This window comes from Pogona vitticeps, chromosome 4, assembly GCF_051106095.1.
Source record: "Pogona vitticeps strain Pit_001003342236 chromosome 4, PviZW2.1, whole genome shotgun sequence".
NCBI lineage: Eukaryota > Metazoa > Chordata > Lepidosauria > Squamata > Agamidae > Pogona > Pogona vitticeps.
The window spans coordinates 68382988-68399263 of record NC_135786.1 but is presented as its reverse complement, the minus strand read 5'-3'; the positions used below and the strand labels follow the sequence as shown (position 1 = coordinate 68399263).

Genomic DNA, 16276 nt, shown 5'->3' with positions numbered 1-16276 from the left:
TACTTTTGTTTTCCTTACTTAGTTTCTCAAGGGCACTCCTTCCTCCCCTGCCCTTGAAAGCCATCTCCTGACTGTATATAATGGGGTAGATTACTGTAGATTGATGGGGTAGATTGTACTTTAGTACAGTTTCCAGTGCTTGCCATTTGAAAAAACAACAATACAGACAGTGATTGAATGTATAGTAGTTGTCTTGGGTTTTGTTTTTTACATCAGTAACTTGAGGGACCCTGCAACACCCTTTCATGCAAAAGATGCTGCTCCAGAAACAGGAAAAAACATTTTTGCAACAACAGCAACACAAAAGGAATTTTTTTTCTAGTCAGGAGGCCCTGAAATCATTTAAGTGCAAGCTAATATAGTAGGTGGTTGTTTTTATTGAAATATCTCTTGGCAGTCACTGCAAAGGCCCTGCACTCAAAATTATAAATAACATATCACTAACTACAGTATAGCCAAATGATATTAGTCCATTCTAATATATATATTAGTGTGTACAGTATGTATGTATGTATGTATGTATGTATGTATGTATGTATGTATGTATGTATGTATGTATGTATGTATGTATGTATGTATGTATGTATATTTCACTAGATCTCAGATTCATGATGGCTGATGAATATGTTGATTGAATGGGGGTTGAAAGTAGTATTCAAACTTGCCTTGCATGTTCTTTTTTAGGGCATTTGGAAACCTCGTATAATTAAAAACCCCAATTATCGGGGAAAATGGGTACAACCAGAAGTAGACAACCCAGATTATATACCAGATCCTAATCTTTACAAGTATTTTAACATTAGTGTCATTGGCTTAGAAATTTTACAGGTATGTATATTCCACAGTTGAAATAACTCATTGTTTGTTAAGAAGCATAACCCTGAAACAATGCAAAATAGCATCCTTCACTGGATGAGCAGGCCCGTTTTCTGATTTAATTTATTCCTTCATCAAAATGAACAAAAACATCAAGTAGCTTATTCTTTTTGAAAGTATGTCATTTCACAGTTATAGTTTCTGTAATTAATTAAAAAACAATGTCATAAGTAGCCTACAATATGCACATCTTTTTCCAGTCACAAAATTGGATTCCTGTGCATGGAAGCTAGTGAATATGTTTGTAAGTGATCTTCTAGTGTGTTTTCCTCAAATTTAGGAAAATGCAGTATTGTGTAGACACAGTATCATTCTACACAGAGCTGTTGAATGCATCCTTGAGAACAAAGAACGTGATTACGAGTGTACTTTTGGAAATAATGTATCACACACCATACAGCATTTATATTGTAGCTACATTGATTGATCACATTAGGTTTGTAATACCATATTACTGTATATTCTACAAGACTTTCATTGTGAACCTTTTCTTCTTCTACGTGGCCTCTGAATCCACACAACTGGGTTTAACCTGTGCTTGCGCTGGATCCTTAGAATATTCTACAGCTTAAATAAGAAACATAGTAATACATTGTCCCCTACCACGCATTCTCCACCCTCCCGTGTACCTCAATTCCTTTTTACTGCTGTTGCGATTGGAACCTCTTTACTAGAGCTGTTTAATCTTTTGCATTTTGGTTACAATTCGGTCTGAAATTTATATTGCTTGATTCTCCCCCCTAATTTGACTTTAGATTGCCCTACACTATGATTCTGCTTTATGGACTTTTATGCACGCTGTCTCCTGGCTTGACTCTGGACTGTTACTGTTTTCCTGCCTTTTCACTACGGACTAATTGCCTCATTCATAACACGCTTTCAGTTTGACTAGGGACTGAATTCACTTTATCTTTCAATTTACAATTCTTGATTGCCTTCACTTGAGTTTTATCAGCGAACCCGATCTATTACAGCTTTTCATCGGCTTGACAGGTCTTTCCCTTCACATGTCAGGGAATTAACCCATTTATGGCCTCATCAGGCCCGTTTAAACGCTGTACTGCTTGTGCCACCAAAATTCCAATCACTGATGGCCACGAGCACTGTTTATACTGTTTAGGAGAGGATAATCAACCCCAAACCTGCTCTCAGTGCAAAAAAACTTTCCAGACCTGCCTTGAAGTCCTGCGAGCAGAGGCTCAGAGCTTTTTTTGTGGGAAAAGTCTCTTTTCCCCTCCACTAAGTCCATGGAATCCACTCCAGTTCAACCTGCCACTTGCCCCGATCCTCCAGCCTCGTCCTTACCTTCTACTTCATCCCTGAAGTCTCCAACAAAGTCAGCTAAAAGAACCTTCGGAGCGGTGGCCAAGAAATCTTCAGCCTCTGCTTTGGGGTCGACACCAAAGCGTACACCTTCAAATAAACAGAAGAAAGACTAGCAGTTTAAGTCCTCTTCAAAGGATCGACTCCGTGATCTTCCCCTAGTCTCTGCATTGGTGTCTTCTCCAATATTAGAAGAGTTGTCTAGAGACCGACTGGACACCAAATCCTTTTCGGATGGCAACAATTCTATCCGTCTTCAAAGGATTCAGGCTTCGGCATTGGGACCGAGCCATTCTCTGAGTCTGAGTCACATTCAGGCTGACGATGTCGCCAGCCTAGTTTCTGCCCATTCTAGCCCTGTGTCTACTGGGTGGGCGCCTGTTATAAGGAGGTCAAACTCAGAGGAGTCTTTACATCGATCATCTCCAAGAAAGAACAGAGAAAAGGAAGCACATTTCTCCACCTCGGCAGCATTCCTCGCATAGAGAGGTGGTTGTGCTCTCCCGTGCATCTCTGCATCTGGCTTGATATAGTTCTGAAGATCCCATTTATGTAGAGGTGGATGGTAGAGCTGATCATTGTAGTTACAGGGACAGTGACTTCCATGTCAAACCGTACTATGACACCGAGACTCATGGAAAGCGCAGAAGAGGCAAATACATCTATGCCTCCTCTTCTTTGCCATCTCCCCCACCGCCACATCGTCGGTGTCGATCTAGCCATGAGGTCGACATTCTGGTGTCGAAGTCCTCCAACCACTGGTCTTCAGGTTGAGACACCACTAAACAATTGGCATTGACTTCAAAGAAAGCCCAGGCTGCTCCCAATGCTTCGGTGCCTGCGGCCATGCGTCACCCTGCTACTGTTCAAGATCGTCAAGTTCCCAAAGACTCTGTTTCAACCCAAACATCAAGGAGACGTCACATATCGCCATCACCTTCTCCTTCTTTCCAAGATGGTTCTTCAGCCTCCTCTGCCTCAGACTGAGATGAGGAAGACCTGTCAGATGCCTCAGAGGAGACCCCCCCAAATATAAACACCCCAGGTTCAGATGTGGGGGATCTACGCCCACCTTCTCCATCACAGGACTTCACATCATATTCTCAAATGATATCTCGTATGGCTAAGTCACTGCAGCTGGAGGTTGAGCAACCGCCACCTCCTAAGCAAGATTTGGTGTTCGATGACATCAATCAGGAAAAGACTCACCCTTTAAGTCTGACATTTATTTCTGCCATGATGTATGTCATTAAAGACACCTGGACTTTGCCATCCACATCTATGCAAATTTCTAGAAGGATGGAGGGCCATTATAGGACCCATGGAGATGACACCACGTTCCTGTCAAAACGCCCAGCTCCTAATTCGATGATTGTTCAATCTAATTTATCCAGGACTGGAAGTAAGGCAAAAGTCACCCCTACCAATTGTGAGGGAAGAAAGCTGGATGTCCTGGGGCATAGAATGTATTCTGCATCTGTTTTGCTGAGACTTTTTAACTATCAGATGACTATGGGAGCTTATCAGAGTCAACTCTGGGCTAAGGTGCTACTTGCTCTCCAAGCAGCCCCTGAGGATTCTAGAACAACACTTCTGAATGCCCGTGCCGAAGCTTCAACTGTCACTAAGCATCAGATGTTAGCATCTCGTCATGCAGCTGAGGTTGCCTTGAAGTCCTTAGTGTCTGCAATCTCTCTGAGATGTCATGAGTGACTGAGATCTTCAGGAATAAGGAGTTATCCTTTGATGGAGCTGGCTTGTTCAACGAAAAAACAGATTAGATCATGGACAGCTTTCACAAAATTAAGAAGACAGGTCATATACAATATAATAACAGCCAAAATTTCAAAGGTATCAGTGCCGCAAACAGTTTGGGCAGCAACAATACCAGCAAAGCTGTCAATCTTACCGTCCTTATAGGCCACTAGTGCAAGGAAGATCGGCACAATCCTCTTCGACCAATGTCCCTTTCAGGTCTCACGCTTCTTCCCAATGCCGCCAGACTTACTATCAACCTATGAAGAAGGGAAAACAGTATTCTTGACTCTCCTTTAACCAAGGTCACAATTCTTTTCTACCCATACTATCAGTCACTTCTCAAACTAGGTTAGCCCCATTTCTGGAAAATTGGACTCGTATCACCAAAGACACTTGGGTTCTGTCCATCATTCAATTTGGTTACCTTTTAGAATTCACAGAACTTCTTCCTATTGGCCATATCAAAATTACATCCTACGATCCGGCTCTAGAAGGGGAAATATAATCTCTATTAAAGAAGCAGGCAATTCAGCTTGTGCTTTCCAGAGACATCCCAGACGGATTCTACTCTTGCTACTTTGCAGTCCCCAAAAAAGATGGGAGCATCAGACCTATTTTAGATCTCAGGCTACTAAATACCTACCTTTGTCCAAGGTGCTTCCGAATGGTCACTCTGGAATCTATCATTCACCTCCTCCACAGAAAGGACTGGTTTGTGGTGATAGACCTAAAGGATGCCTACTTTAATATATCGATTCACCCACATCATCAAAAATACCTTTTTATTCATAGACACTGCCTATCAATTCTGTGCTCTTCCATTTGGCTTGTCCACTGCGCCGCGGACGTTAGCAAAGTACATGGCACCGGTAGCAGCTCACCTTCGTCTATACAACATCACGGTGTTCCCGTACATAGACGATTGGTTGATCGTAGCTGCTTTCTGTTGAAAGGCCATCCAAGACTCCGAGTTTGTTCATCAAACCCTTACAAGCCTGGGTCTAAGAGTCAACATGAAGAAGTCTCACCTTCAACCTACTCAGGTCGTGGACTATATAGGTATACGCCTAGACTCCATTCTTGCGAGTGTGTTTCTCCCAACCGAATGAATACAGAAGTTAAAACATGTGATCCGACCATTCTGTCCTCACACCACAGTATCTGCCCATCACACGCAACATTTCCTAGGTCTGATGGCATCAACTACTGCCCCACACAAGATTGAAGATATGTTCCTTGCAGGCTTGGTATCTGTCCAATTTCGATCCCATGACAGACAATCCGTCCAAACGTCTCTACGTAACTCAAGAGCTAGTGAGACAGCTAAAGTGGTGGATATTCATGCCAAACCTGATAATAGGACGCCCATTCTGACCCTTACAGCTTACAATCCAAATAACAATGGTTGCAAGTCTCCCTGTGAGACTTGCATCCATTGTTACTTGGATTGTAAACTGTAAGTTACGTAGAGACTGTGAGTTATGTAGCGCTGTGAGTTACGTAGAGACTGCAGCCCCCACAAAATTCACGCTCTTTGGTCCAAGAAGGAGACACGATTGTACATCAATCACCTAGAAGTGTGGGCTGTCATCAAAGCCTTTCATTCCTTCCGTCCATTGGTAGCAGGTCATGGTGTTCAATTGATCACAGACAACACCATGACCATATACTATATCAACAAACAGGGAGGCACACATTTGATGTCGCTCCTATACTTGGCAGTCCATCTATGGGAGTGGTGTTATGTACATCACGTTTTTCCTGTGGCCATTCATATATCCACAGAAGACAACGGAGTGGCAGACACGCTGAGTCGAATGAACGTCCAAACACACAAATGGCAACTCGACGATGCTGTCTTCAACATGATTTGCAGATGGTGGGGACTACCGGAAGTAGACATGTTCGCAACATACCTCAACACCAAATGTGGCATGTTCTGCTCCCAGGCAGAGATGGGCAATGCTGCAGTAGGAGGTGGTTTCATGATCGAATGGAAAAACCATCTTCTTTACCTCTTCCCTCCCATCTCGCTGATTCAGAGAACCATAATCAAAATCTTTCAAACTCAGGCCGATGCCATCATGATCGCCCCATGGTGGCCTCGGCAACCATGGTTTACAACTCTGAAACTGATGGCATCTGATTTTCTCCGGCTACCAGCGTTACCACATCTGCTCACTCAGGACGCGGTCAAGAACTGTCACCCAGATCTTCAATCCCTGCACTTAGCAGCGTGGAGGATTCTACCATGATTAGAGAGGTTTTGGACGAAGCCAGAAAACCCTCCACAAAGCTTTTATATTTATATAAATGGGGCAATTTCTTGAAATTTGCAGAATCACACAACCTACAAACTGTACCAGTATCCCTTGATACTCTTCTCGCTTTCTTACATCACCTCTTTGACCAAGGATTGGACTTTTCTACCCTTAAAGTATATACAGTATTTTGGCTATTGTATTCTACCAGCCTCTGGGATCTGAATCCTCCCAATTGTTTTCGCACCCTACTTTGAAACTGTTTTTGAAAGGTTTGAAAAATATCCACCTGCCCACCTGTCCACCTCTGCCTCACTGGTCCTTAAAGGTTGTATTGCAAGCCCTAACGCATTTGCCTTTCGAACCCATGGCCTCATCTGATTTCAGACTGTTGTCATTCAAAACCTTGTTTCTCATTGCAATAACATCTGCAAGAAGGGCAAGCAAACTGGCCACTCTTAGGGCTGATGTACCTTACCTGCAGTTTTTCCCAGACAAAGTGATATCTCCTTTTTCCCTAAAGTTGTTTCAAGTTTCCATGTCAACCAACCATTGACTTTACCTACGTTGTTTCCTAATCCCTTTTCAGATGTTGAGCGCATGCTCCACTCGTTAGATGTTCGCTGTGCTTTGGCTTTTTATACCTCTAGAACTAAGGAATTTCGTACCTCTTCCCAGTTATTCATTTGTTTCCATGGTCCTCATAAAGGCTCTCTTATTGTGTCTACAATAAATATGGCCTATATCGGGTAAAACCCCGCCAGAGCCACTGAAGGTACATTCTACCTTCAATGGCAACTTCAACAGCCCTGATGCATGGTATTGACATCTGAGACATTTGCTGAACAGCTACATGGTCTACACCATCCACCTTTGTTACTCAGTATTGGACTATCGGGGCTAAGAAGGAAACAAGTTTTGGGAGAACGGTACTGACTTCGGTGCTGGAGTGACAGCCCACCTTCTGGTAAGTGAGCTTGCTAGTCACCCAGTTGTGTAGATTCACGGAGGCCACATAGAAGAAAGAGAGGTTACCTATCTGTAACCATAGTTCTTCTAGTGGCCCTTTGTGAATCCACACATCCCGCCCGGTCTCCCCGCTGTCCGTCACTTACGTTCTTAGCTTTCATAGCTTTGACAATGGCGGACAATCGGAATTGAGGTACATGGGAGGGTGGAGCGTGTGTGGTAGAGGACAACGTACTACTATGTTTCTTATTTAAGCTCTAGAATATTCTGAGGATCCAGCGCAAGCGCAGGTTAAACCCAGTTGTGTGGATTCACATAGGGCCATTAGAAGAACCAAGGTTACAGATAGGTAACCTCTCTTTTTAAGGACCATGCTTCCCAAATTAATTTAGAACGGGAAAACCAAGCTATGATTGCAAGCCATTAAATGACTTTGCATTTCTGGTTTTTTTAAATCCAATAGGGAAAGTCAGGTACAATCTTCGATAATTTTCTGATCACAAATGATGAAAAATATGCTGAAGATGCTGGAAATGAAATGTGGGGTGTCACATATGTAAGTAACTGCATAGTATTTTTTTAAAATAGAATTCACTACTAGTGTTAGAATTTAATAATCATAGTTCTCATATCATAAGTGGTATCTTGGATCTTACAATATTATCACACTTTTGTTTCCATTGTTCAAGCTGTGAGTGCTTCTTCTGTAACAAAAACAACTTGTTGGCCTCATATGGCTATGATCAATTTACAGTTCTTGTTGCTGTTATGACTTATAGTGACCCTATGAATTAGTGATCTCCTTACATCTTCTCTTCAACAGACCTGCTCAGCTCTTACATACTTCTGTAGTTAAGATTTTGGTATTCTTGATGTTCAGCTGCCATCCTGTTTTTGTCACTGTCTTCTTTTATTTTCACTAAAAGCTGTTTCTAGTCATAGTTGCTTTCTGCCAGTAAGATGGTTTCATCTGCATATCTTAAATTGATACTTCCACCAATTTTCATTCTTCTTTCATCTTTCCATATGATATGTTCTGTAGACTGATTGAACAGTTAAGGGGATAAAATGCACCCTTGTCTGACCCCTTTGCCTATAGCAGTGGTGGCAAACCTTTTTTTTGGGGGGGGGGGAAGAAACCAGTGGCTGTCGTGCCACCCGGAAGACTGGAACCAGAACTGGAAGTGGCAGTTTAAGGGGGAATCATAGTGACAGACCAAGAGGACCAGGAACAGGAAGTTTAAGGGGGAATCGTAGCATCAGACCCAGAAGACCAGGAATAGGAAGTTTAAGGGGAATCATAGTGACGGACCCAAAGGACCAGGAAGTGGCAGCGGAAGGGGGAATCCTGGCTGCAGCCACTTCATAACGTTTGCCTCCACAAGGGAGGGCAGGTGGGCTAATACCTCGTGTGGCAGAAGAGCTTCGCGTGCCACAGGTTTGCCATCACTGGCCTATAGGAAATCATATTCTGTCCTAATGGTAGCTTCTTGTCCACAATATAAGTTATGCATCAAGACCAGACATGGGCTGTTCATATTCGTATCCTTGGGGATACAGATATGAATTGCAGCACTGCAAGTGCCACAGAGGCCCATTCCCTCCCCCAGAACTGGCCAGTCCACTCATCATTCACAGCATGACATTCAGTTCCATCATCATAATTGTTGTGCCAATCACAGAAGGAACCTGTCTTCACCAGACAAGTGACCACTCATCAGCTGAGCAGGGAGACTCCCAGTTCCACCTCCATACCATGGTGGTCAGCTGTGAAAGGAGGTGGGAAAGACAGCCAGGCTCCTTCTGCGATTGGCACGATGACAGTAGTGACAGAGCTGAGCGCTGTGCTATGAACAGTGAGTGGACTGGCCAGTTCTGGCGGAGGAAATGGCACCTGTGATGCTGAGATTTTATTCATATCCCCAGAGATATGGATACAAATAGCCCATGTCTAATCAAAACAATCAAGTAAGTGGTGAGGCACACCCATTCCTTTAAGAACTGCGCATAGTTTTTCATGATCTAAACAGTCAAAAGCATAAAGCATAGACTGATGTTCTTGTGAAACTCTCTGGTGTGCCCCAGTAACCAGCAAATATTTGCAGTATGGTCTTGAGTGCATCTTCCTTTTTGAAATCTTGCTTGAACAAGAAATAAGATGCCAAGGAGTGCAGTAAATAGAGGACCATTGCTATAATTTCCCATGCAAGCAAAATGATGCTCAAAGTGTTGCAACAAAGGCTTTTACCTTAAAGGAAGTGAGAAATGCATTATGTTCAAGGCAATTCAAAGTGATGCCCTTATTTAATGGTTTCCTAGCTTTTATATCCCCATTTTCCATTTTAGAAAGTCGAAATGCATTTCCCAATGCCTAATTACTAATAGGAGCTGGCTAAATAATTCAGTGAGTTAGGTTTTTGCTGCAGAGCCAAAGTTTTCAGTTCCCAACTATGCATCCCAGGAGACAAGCCAGCCTGTATAGCCTTGAGCAAGCTGCTTGGTCTCATGATGCTCCCAGAAGAAGGGAATGGTAAACCTCTTCTGAGTACTCTCTCCCTAGAAAACCCTAGAAAGGGTCACTATATGTCAGAATTGATCAGATATTATGTAGTTATTGTTAATTACTAATAAAAAGAACTTGAAGCTTAAATTTTAAATCTGAATTCCCCATTCTCCACACGGTTCTTTTAGCCCCACCTACCACTGGAATTTGGCCCCTGAAAACTTCTTTGAAATTTAATTCAGCCTACAAACTGAACAAGGTTACTCCCCCTAGATGCAAATAGTAAATAATACATGTTAACTTTTGCACGTATTCACTGTTCTTGGATGAGGTAGTTAAAATATACTTGCCAGTATCCTATTTTCTGAAACCAAATTGGAAAGACAATTGAACACATGTTCTCCTCCTCCTTCAGTTTCCCCTATGTGTGCCTGTTCTTGCAGTGCTTCAGAGATCAGTGACCAGGGGGGCACTTACATAGTTGCACTTCCACTCCACATTTAATAGGATGTTGGCCCCTGCAATGTTGTTTTAGAAATAAGAATAGTTTTATTTGACACTACCTAGCTAAAACACTTACCATATCCTATGAAGGACATATTATCTTACTCATGTAAAGTTACACATAGTGATTTTATTTACATAAATACATAATTGGCAATTTGTTCGCACAAATTACACATACCATGGTTGATCAATGTAACATTTAATTTCTCCTGTGTCTTTGTGTAGTGATGAGTATGAAGTGAGAATGACTGATGAAGATTTCAGTTTTTAGATAACAAGTGTGCTTGAAAAATAAACATTGCTGAAGATATGTGCTTTGTATATACAAAGTTTGTCCATCAACACTTGTTCCAGGTTCTGAGGTTTCTTAATCACATATTTGTTTTGATTAACAGGAGAGAGAATGGAAGAGAAGGGAGAGGCAAGATGTAGTGTATAACAAAATTAATGAAAAGGAAGAACCAAAGGGAAAGGAGACCAAGAAAGAAAAGAAGGGAAAGGGTTCCAATGTTAAAGATGAACTCTAACCAGCAAAAAAAATAATAATAATAAAAAAAAAATGTTGCATAACTACTCTCATTCAGTATGGTCATGAGCTGTTCTTTGGTTGAAAATAGTTCAACTTCTAAATATTGTACTTATTTTCTAAATATATGTTATTGAAACTCTGAAATGCTGTGGTGATAAAAAATCCTGATAAACAAGTTTTGCATACTAGTAAAAGGTGGAAAGTAAGCATATGCCTCTTTTAAAGCAATACCTGCAAAATGTCTGCTTTGATTCCAAAGGAAATTCTGGTTGTCTTGTCAGTGGCATCATGCAGCCCCTCAGTGGCCTGCCTACTTCCAGAAGTTGCCTGTTCCTTATATGAGTGAAAGCAACTTGGGTAATGCAAGGATGTCAACAGTTAATTCCAGTAGCTCAACGGTGAGGAGGGGGTTGGACTTGATGGCCTTTATAGGCCCCTTCCAACTCTATTATTCTATGATTGACTCAGAAATTGCATTCCATGATATATAAAATAAAGGTGGACTGAAGCAGCTGGAAATTAAACTGTTAAGCATTGCTTAATATTTTTAAGCTCTCGACTGCGCTTCATCTACTTTGTTGACAAAGGACAAATCCCCAAGAAGAAAAAATAATTTTTATAAGTTTGAGTCATTTATATTACAAGAGTACATCTGAGACTGTTAAGGTATCAATATAGGTGTTCAACATAATATAAAAGTCAGCTATGTACTCCATATAGGAGTATGTATTACACTAGGACAAATAGACCCTTTGGACAATTGTTTTATTTTCTAGCAAGTGTTTACAAGATTGTACTATTTCAGCAGAGCAGAAAGACAACATACATGTGGCTTATCAGTAACCTAGATGTCTCCATCAGTCCAAAATTGTGTTTCTTTTCACAGAGGTTCACAGCCTTCAGTTCCCAGATACTGTACTCTTGACTAGAACTCCTGACCACTGGCATTGCTGGCTGAGACACAATGAGCCTGAAGTAAAATATTTTAAAATCCAAGGTTGGGAAGCATTGCCTAGGGTTGAACTTTGTTGCTTAAATTGCCTAAAATGGATCTGGTTATCTCCAAGATGAACTTCTATATTCCTGGAATTTCTGAACAGATTACACAGTTCATCCAGAAAGTAGAATTGTTTCTTATTTGAGTAGTATATTTAGCACAATGTGAACATCTTTTCATCCAAAGCCCTAACAAAAATATACTGCCCTACACAGTATGTCAACATGTCATGGTAAAGTCAAAACTCTGTCCCAAGACAATCAACTTCCCTGTGGAATTTTAAAAGGGCTTTCCAAACTATTTCTTTTTCTTTTTTCTTCTTCACACCCAGCTGATCCTTTACAGGGTTGCCTCAACCCATTATATTGAAAGAATATAACTTCAGATCCTTTATCTCCCTAAATAATGTAGTATGTGGAAAGCCATCTATCTATCATCATCTCTACTTATTTAAGGTGTCCAAAATAAACCCATGCCATATTCTTCCTTATCATGTGTATTGTGTTAATCTCTTTGAAGATAATAGAAGCCATAATCAAAGCAGATAACTTAAAAGCATTCTAATTGTACATATTCTCTTAAGTGAGTTATCTAATCCCAAGAATGTTGAGTCATTCAAATCAATGAAGCACAACTTATTTTACACTCCCCTCTAAGCCATATCATCTTAGTTTCTTATAAAACAGTTATGGCAAACCTTTTTGACTCCAAGTGCCCAAACTACAACACAAAAAAAACCTGCTCCTGCACTGTAAGGGTTAAATGCTTGTTCTTTTCTCCTAGGGGTATTGACAGAGAAGTGGTAGCCAGGCTTCTTAGTGGGGTGAGGAAATATCAGCATATTTCCCCCACTCTGGCTGCTTTGCATTGGCTGCCCATTTATTTCTGCATTGACTTCGAAGTGCTAATGATGACGTACAAAGCCCTAAATGGTTTGGGACCTCGATACTTGGCAGATTGTCTTCTCCCACCTAGATCTACCCAAATCACCTGGCATAGTCAGCAGGGATGGCTGAGGGGCCTAACACCGAGAGAGGCCTGGAAAGAAAGAACAAGAAACCCGGCCTTCTCAGCAGTGGCCCCTCAGCTATGGAACACCCTCCCAACAGAAATCTGTTTGGCACCCTCATTGGGTGTTTTTAAAACCCATTTAACAACTTGGCTCTTTAGGCAGGCCTTCCCTCCAGTCAATTAACTGATCTCTATTTATTTATTTATTTATTTATTTACTTAATACCCCGCCTGTCTGGCCCACCGGACCACTCTATCTTTTTAATTATTTCATCTCGGCAATGATTTAATATAAGTGTTAAAACTATGTTGTTTTTAATGATTTTATGATGTTTATTATATTGTTGTTTTTATCGTGTGTAAGCCGCCCCGAGTAGACTTTGTCTAGTGGGGCAGGGTAAAAATCTAATAAAAGTAAAGTTAAAAAGTAAAGTGAAATACTTACTGGTCCTGCAACTGGAACACTGCACCAACAGAGGGGAGTGCAGAAATCCGGGATCAGAGGATGGGTAAATATTTCTCAATGGTGACTTATGGAACATGTGCCCAGAGAAGGCTCTGCTAGTATAAAACATAAATACAGTATACAGTATACAATAGCAATTTAAAATGAAAGCTGGCTTACAGTGGCTGAAATCCTGCTGCTTAGTGTCATATGTTGCACTCAAGTAAGCTACAGTGGTGCCTCGCTTAACGATTGCCCCACATTACGATGAATGCGTTTTACGACGATCTTTTTGCAATCACAAAACGATGGTCTAAATGGGGGGGATGTCACTCAGCGATGATCAGCTTCGGGAACTGATTTTGGCTTTATGACGATCAGCTGATTGTCGGGTTTTCAAAATGGCCACCGGGTGCTTAAAATGGCTCCCCGCTGTGTTTAGGGACGGATTCCTCGCTATACAGGCACCGAAAATGGCCGCCATATGGAGGATCTTCGCTGGACGGTGAGTTTTTACCCCACTGGAACGCATTGAATAGTTTTCAGTGCATTTCAATGGGGTTTTAAATTTCGCTTTACGATGTTTTCGCTTAAGAGCAATTTTCCTGGAACGGATTATTGTCATTAAGTGAGGCACCACTGTAATTAAATCAGTGGAGATTTGGTGAACATAGTAAGTTAAAACTAGAATAGGCCCGTTTGAATCAATGGAATGTATTACAAGGTTATAAGGAACTAGTTCTCCCTTTAACCATTTCTAGTCAGCAGTCTGCCTGCAGCATCTTGGACCCACTTAAGTTTCGAAGTATTTCTCACATAGAATGCATTACAGTAATCCCAGTGGGATGCAACCAAGGGACATGTCATTAGCTACATGAGACAACTCTATCTGGTGCCCTAGTTTAATTTCGGTCTACTGCCAAGACTTGGATATCAAGGTTCAGCAATGAGTCCTGGAGTATAACCACCCTGTGAACCTGAATTTTCAGGAGGAATGTAAACCCATCCAGCACCACTTGGATCTATATTTCCTCATACACTTTTTGACAAAGTAGGAGCACCTCTGTTGTGTTTGAATTAGCTTTCAGTTTTCACCCTCAGCAAGTCTGTTACTGACAGCAAACACATGTATAGAACTGAAACAGCTTAGTACTCGGATTTAGAGGGTGACACATAAAAGGCCTATCCACAATGTTTTAAAAACAAACAAATGGACGAATATATTACGTCCCAGGAACATGGCAAATATTTGTACATTCCGTATTTGTGGTATACAAATTATATATCTTAATCATGTAAAATATTTAGTTTGCATTCACATATAATTATGTTTGTTTCCTGCATAGTTATCCCAAATGTTTAACACCCAAATTTAATTCTGGTTTCAAAACAAATTCATGACAAACCCAGCAATTCAGCAACATAAACACTGTGTTTCAAGTCTGTCCCACTCTGAGATCAGTATAGAAATACAATAAACTATATGGACAAGTAAAGCACCCTGAAAATTGTCTACCCTATTTTGTCACACCCGAGACCAAGGGAAAAGATTTGAAAATGGATATTATGCCTAAGATAAGTGGGTTAGGACACTTTAGTACAACTGTAGCCATTATATCTACTGGCCTACAACTCCTATAGCGAACATGGCCTACCTTTAAATATAATTTTTGCTGGAACTTACTTGTTATTATCATTTTTAATTACTGAAGCAATTCCACATATTAGGATTATGTGTAATTGAACATTGACAAACTCATGAGGAGGTACAGGACTCTGGTTCAAATGTGAACAGGAAAGTTACTAGTTAAATCATGAACCACAAAACTCTTGGGTATTACCTACTTTCACTTTGTTACAGAATACACAGTTAATTAGCTCATTAAAGGAAAACTAGGGCAAAAGCATAAGCATTCACTGTCTATGAAACCAATTACAGTATGTTTTTTATCTAGTGTGAAAAATGGAAGTAATATACTTTAGAATGCGTTGAGCATAAACTGATTTTCAATTCTGCATTACTGTACTAAGAAGAAAAAGAAGCTACCAGGCCAATTCCAACTTGCTGTGATCCTTTCCAGGATCACAGATATAGAATACTTACCACTCCCTTCTGGTGGTACCGTGGGACTATGCTGCTTGCCCAAGGCTACAAAGGCTGGTCCTTCTCCCATGAACCACAATGGGGTATTGACCTCTAGCTTAGTAACAGCTATCCAGCCAATACTAGAGCTAATAAAGGGATTTATCATACTAGTTTAGATTGTGGTGACCACTTATCTTGTTTTAGGGAGGACAGTAATCTATTTGAAAAGCTGCCAGAGGATGACCCTCTTTTTGAAAATCTATTTGAAAAGATACGAAATCCTGATACAAATCAGGGACCTTGAAACTGGACAGAAGATGGGCCAGCTAATCAAAGACTCCTCACTGGAATGAAACGCACTGTAATTCTGTTTGCATTTAATTTCTATTTTTGCAGCCGTACTTATAAATGATGATGGGCAAGAACCAGCAAATGTCAAAAAATTACACTGGTTTATGTAAGTATATATAAGAAGTGAAACTCAACTCCACTGTCTTAAAGCAAAAACTGTCTCGGGATGAAGAAAATGAGGGAGTCAATTAAGCTGACATTCACCACTTGACCTAAGCAAGCACTCCTGAACTTAATTTTAGACTTATTTCTGAGGAGATGGGTACGGTTTTATGCTCTTAAATGCCGGAAATGGTCGAGAAACATAAGTACAATATGCGAAACAAAAAGGAGAAAGGCATAGGATAATTCACGGATGGTTTATTTTGAATTTAAAGGTTTAGATATGGGCAGGCAATGACTTGGGGCTTGCTGCCTATTACTCACTGTTCCTGTTGCCAGGATGCCTCCTGAACCAAGCGGTTTGTAGGCTCTCCCTGCAGTTATTCATGCCTACTTCGGGAGTAAGACCCATTTCAAATTAGGGGGATTTATTTCGAGTAGACACACGCACGGCCTCTGCTTATACCATAACCTTCAAGAGAGGAAGATGGGCCAGCCCGAGGATCTCCCGGGAAAGAAGCCCTGTTTTTGTTAGCTCCCGAGGCCGATCCGGGCCTT

At 41.1% G+C, this 16276-nt stretch overlaps 2 protein-coding genes and 1 long non-coding RNA gene across 3 annotated transcripts in view; 1 reads left to right on the top strand and 2 right to left on the bottom strand.

Moving 5' to 3' along the window:
* The window catches only part of OSBPL9 (oxysterol binding protein like 9), a 116929-nt gene extending 112715 nt beyond the window's left edge, over window positions 1-4214 (bottom strand). The window contains exon 1 of the mRNA XM_078392871.1: window positions 4109-4214. The gene's annotated coding sequence lies outside the window, so the exon portion shown is untranslated. The remainder of the gene's footprint in view (window positions 1-4108) is intronic.
* Window positions 1-12213, top strand: part of LOC110076170 (calreticulin) — a 24421-nt gene extending 12208 nt beyond the window's left edge. The window contains exons 7-9 of the mRNA XM_020788137.3: window positions 685-828; window positions 7651-7743; window positions 10593-12213. Of these exons, the coding sequence (XP_020643796.3) occupies window positions 685-828; window positions 7651-7743; window positions 10593-10724 (369 nt within the window). The 3' untranslated portion in view covers window positions 10725-12213. The remainder of the gene's footprint in view (window positions 1-684; window positions 829-7650; window positions 7744-10592) is intronic.
* LOC144589052 (uncharacterized) lies at window positions 10068-16276 on the bottom strand. Its single transcript, XR_013544928.1, has 3 exons — window positions 16043-16276; window positions 13180-13295; window positions 10068-10208 (listed from the first exon to the last, which is right to left on the bottom strand). It is a non-coding gene; the product is annotated as an uncharacterized LOC144589052 (long non-coding RNA).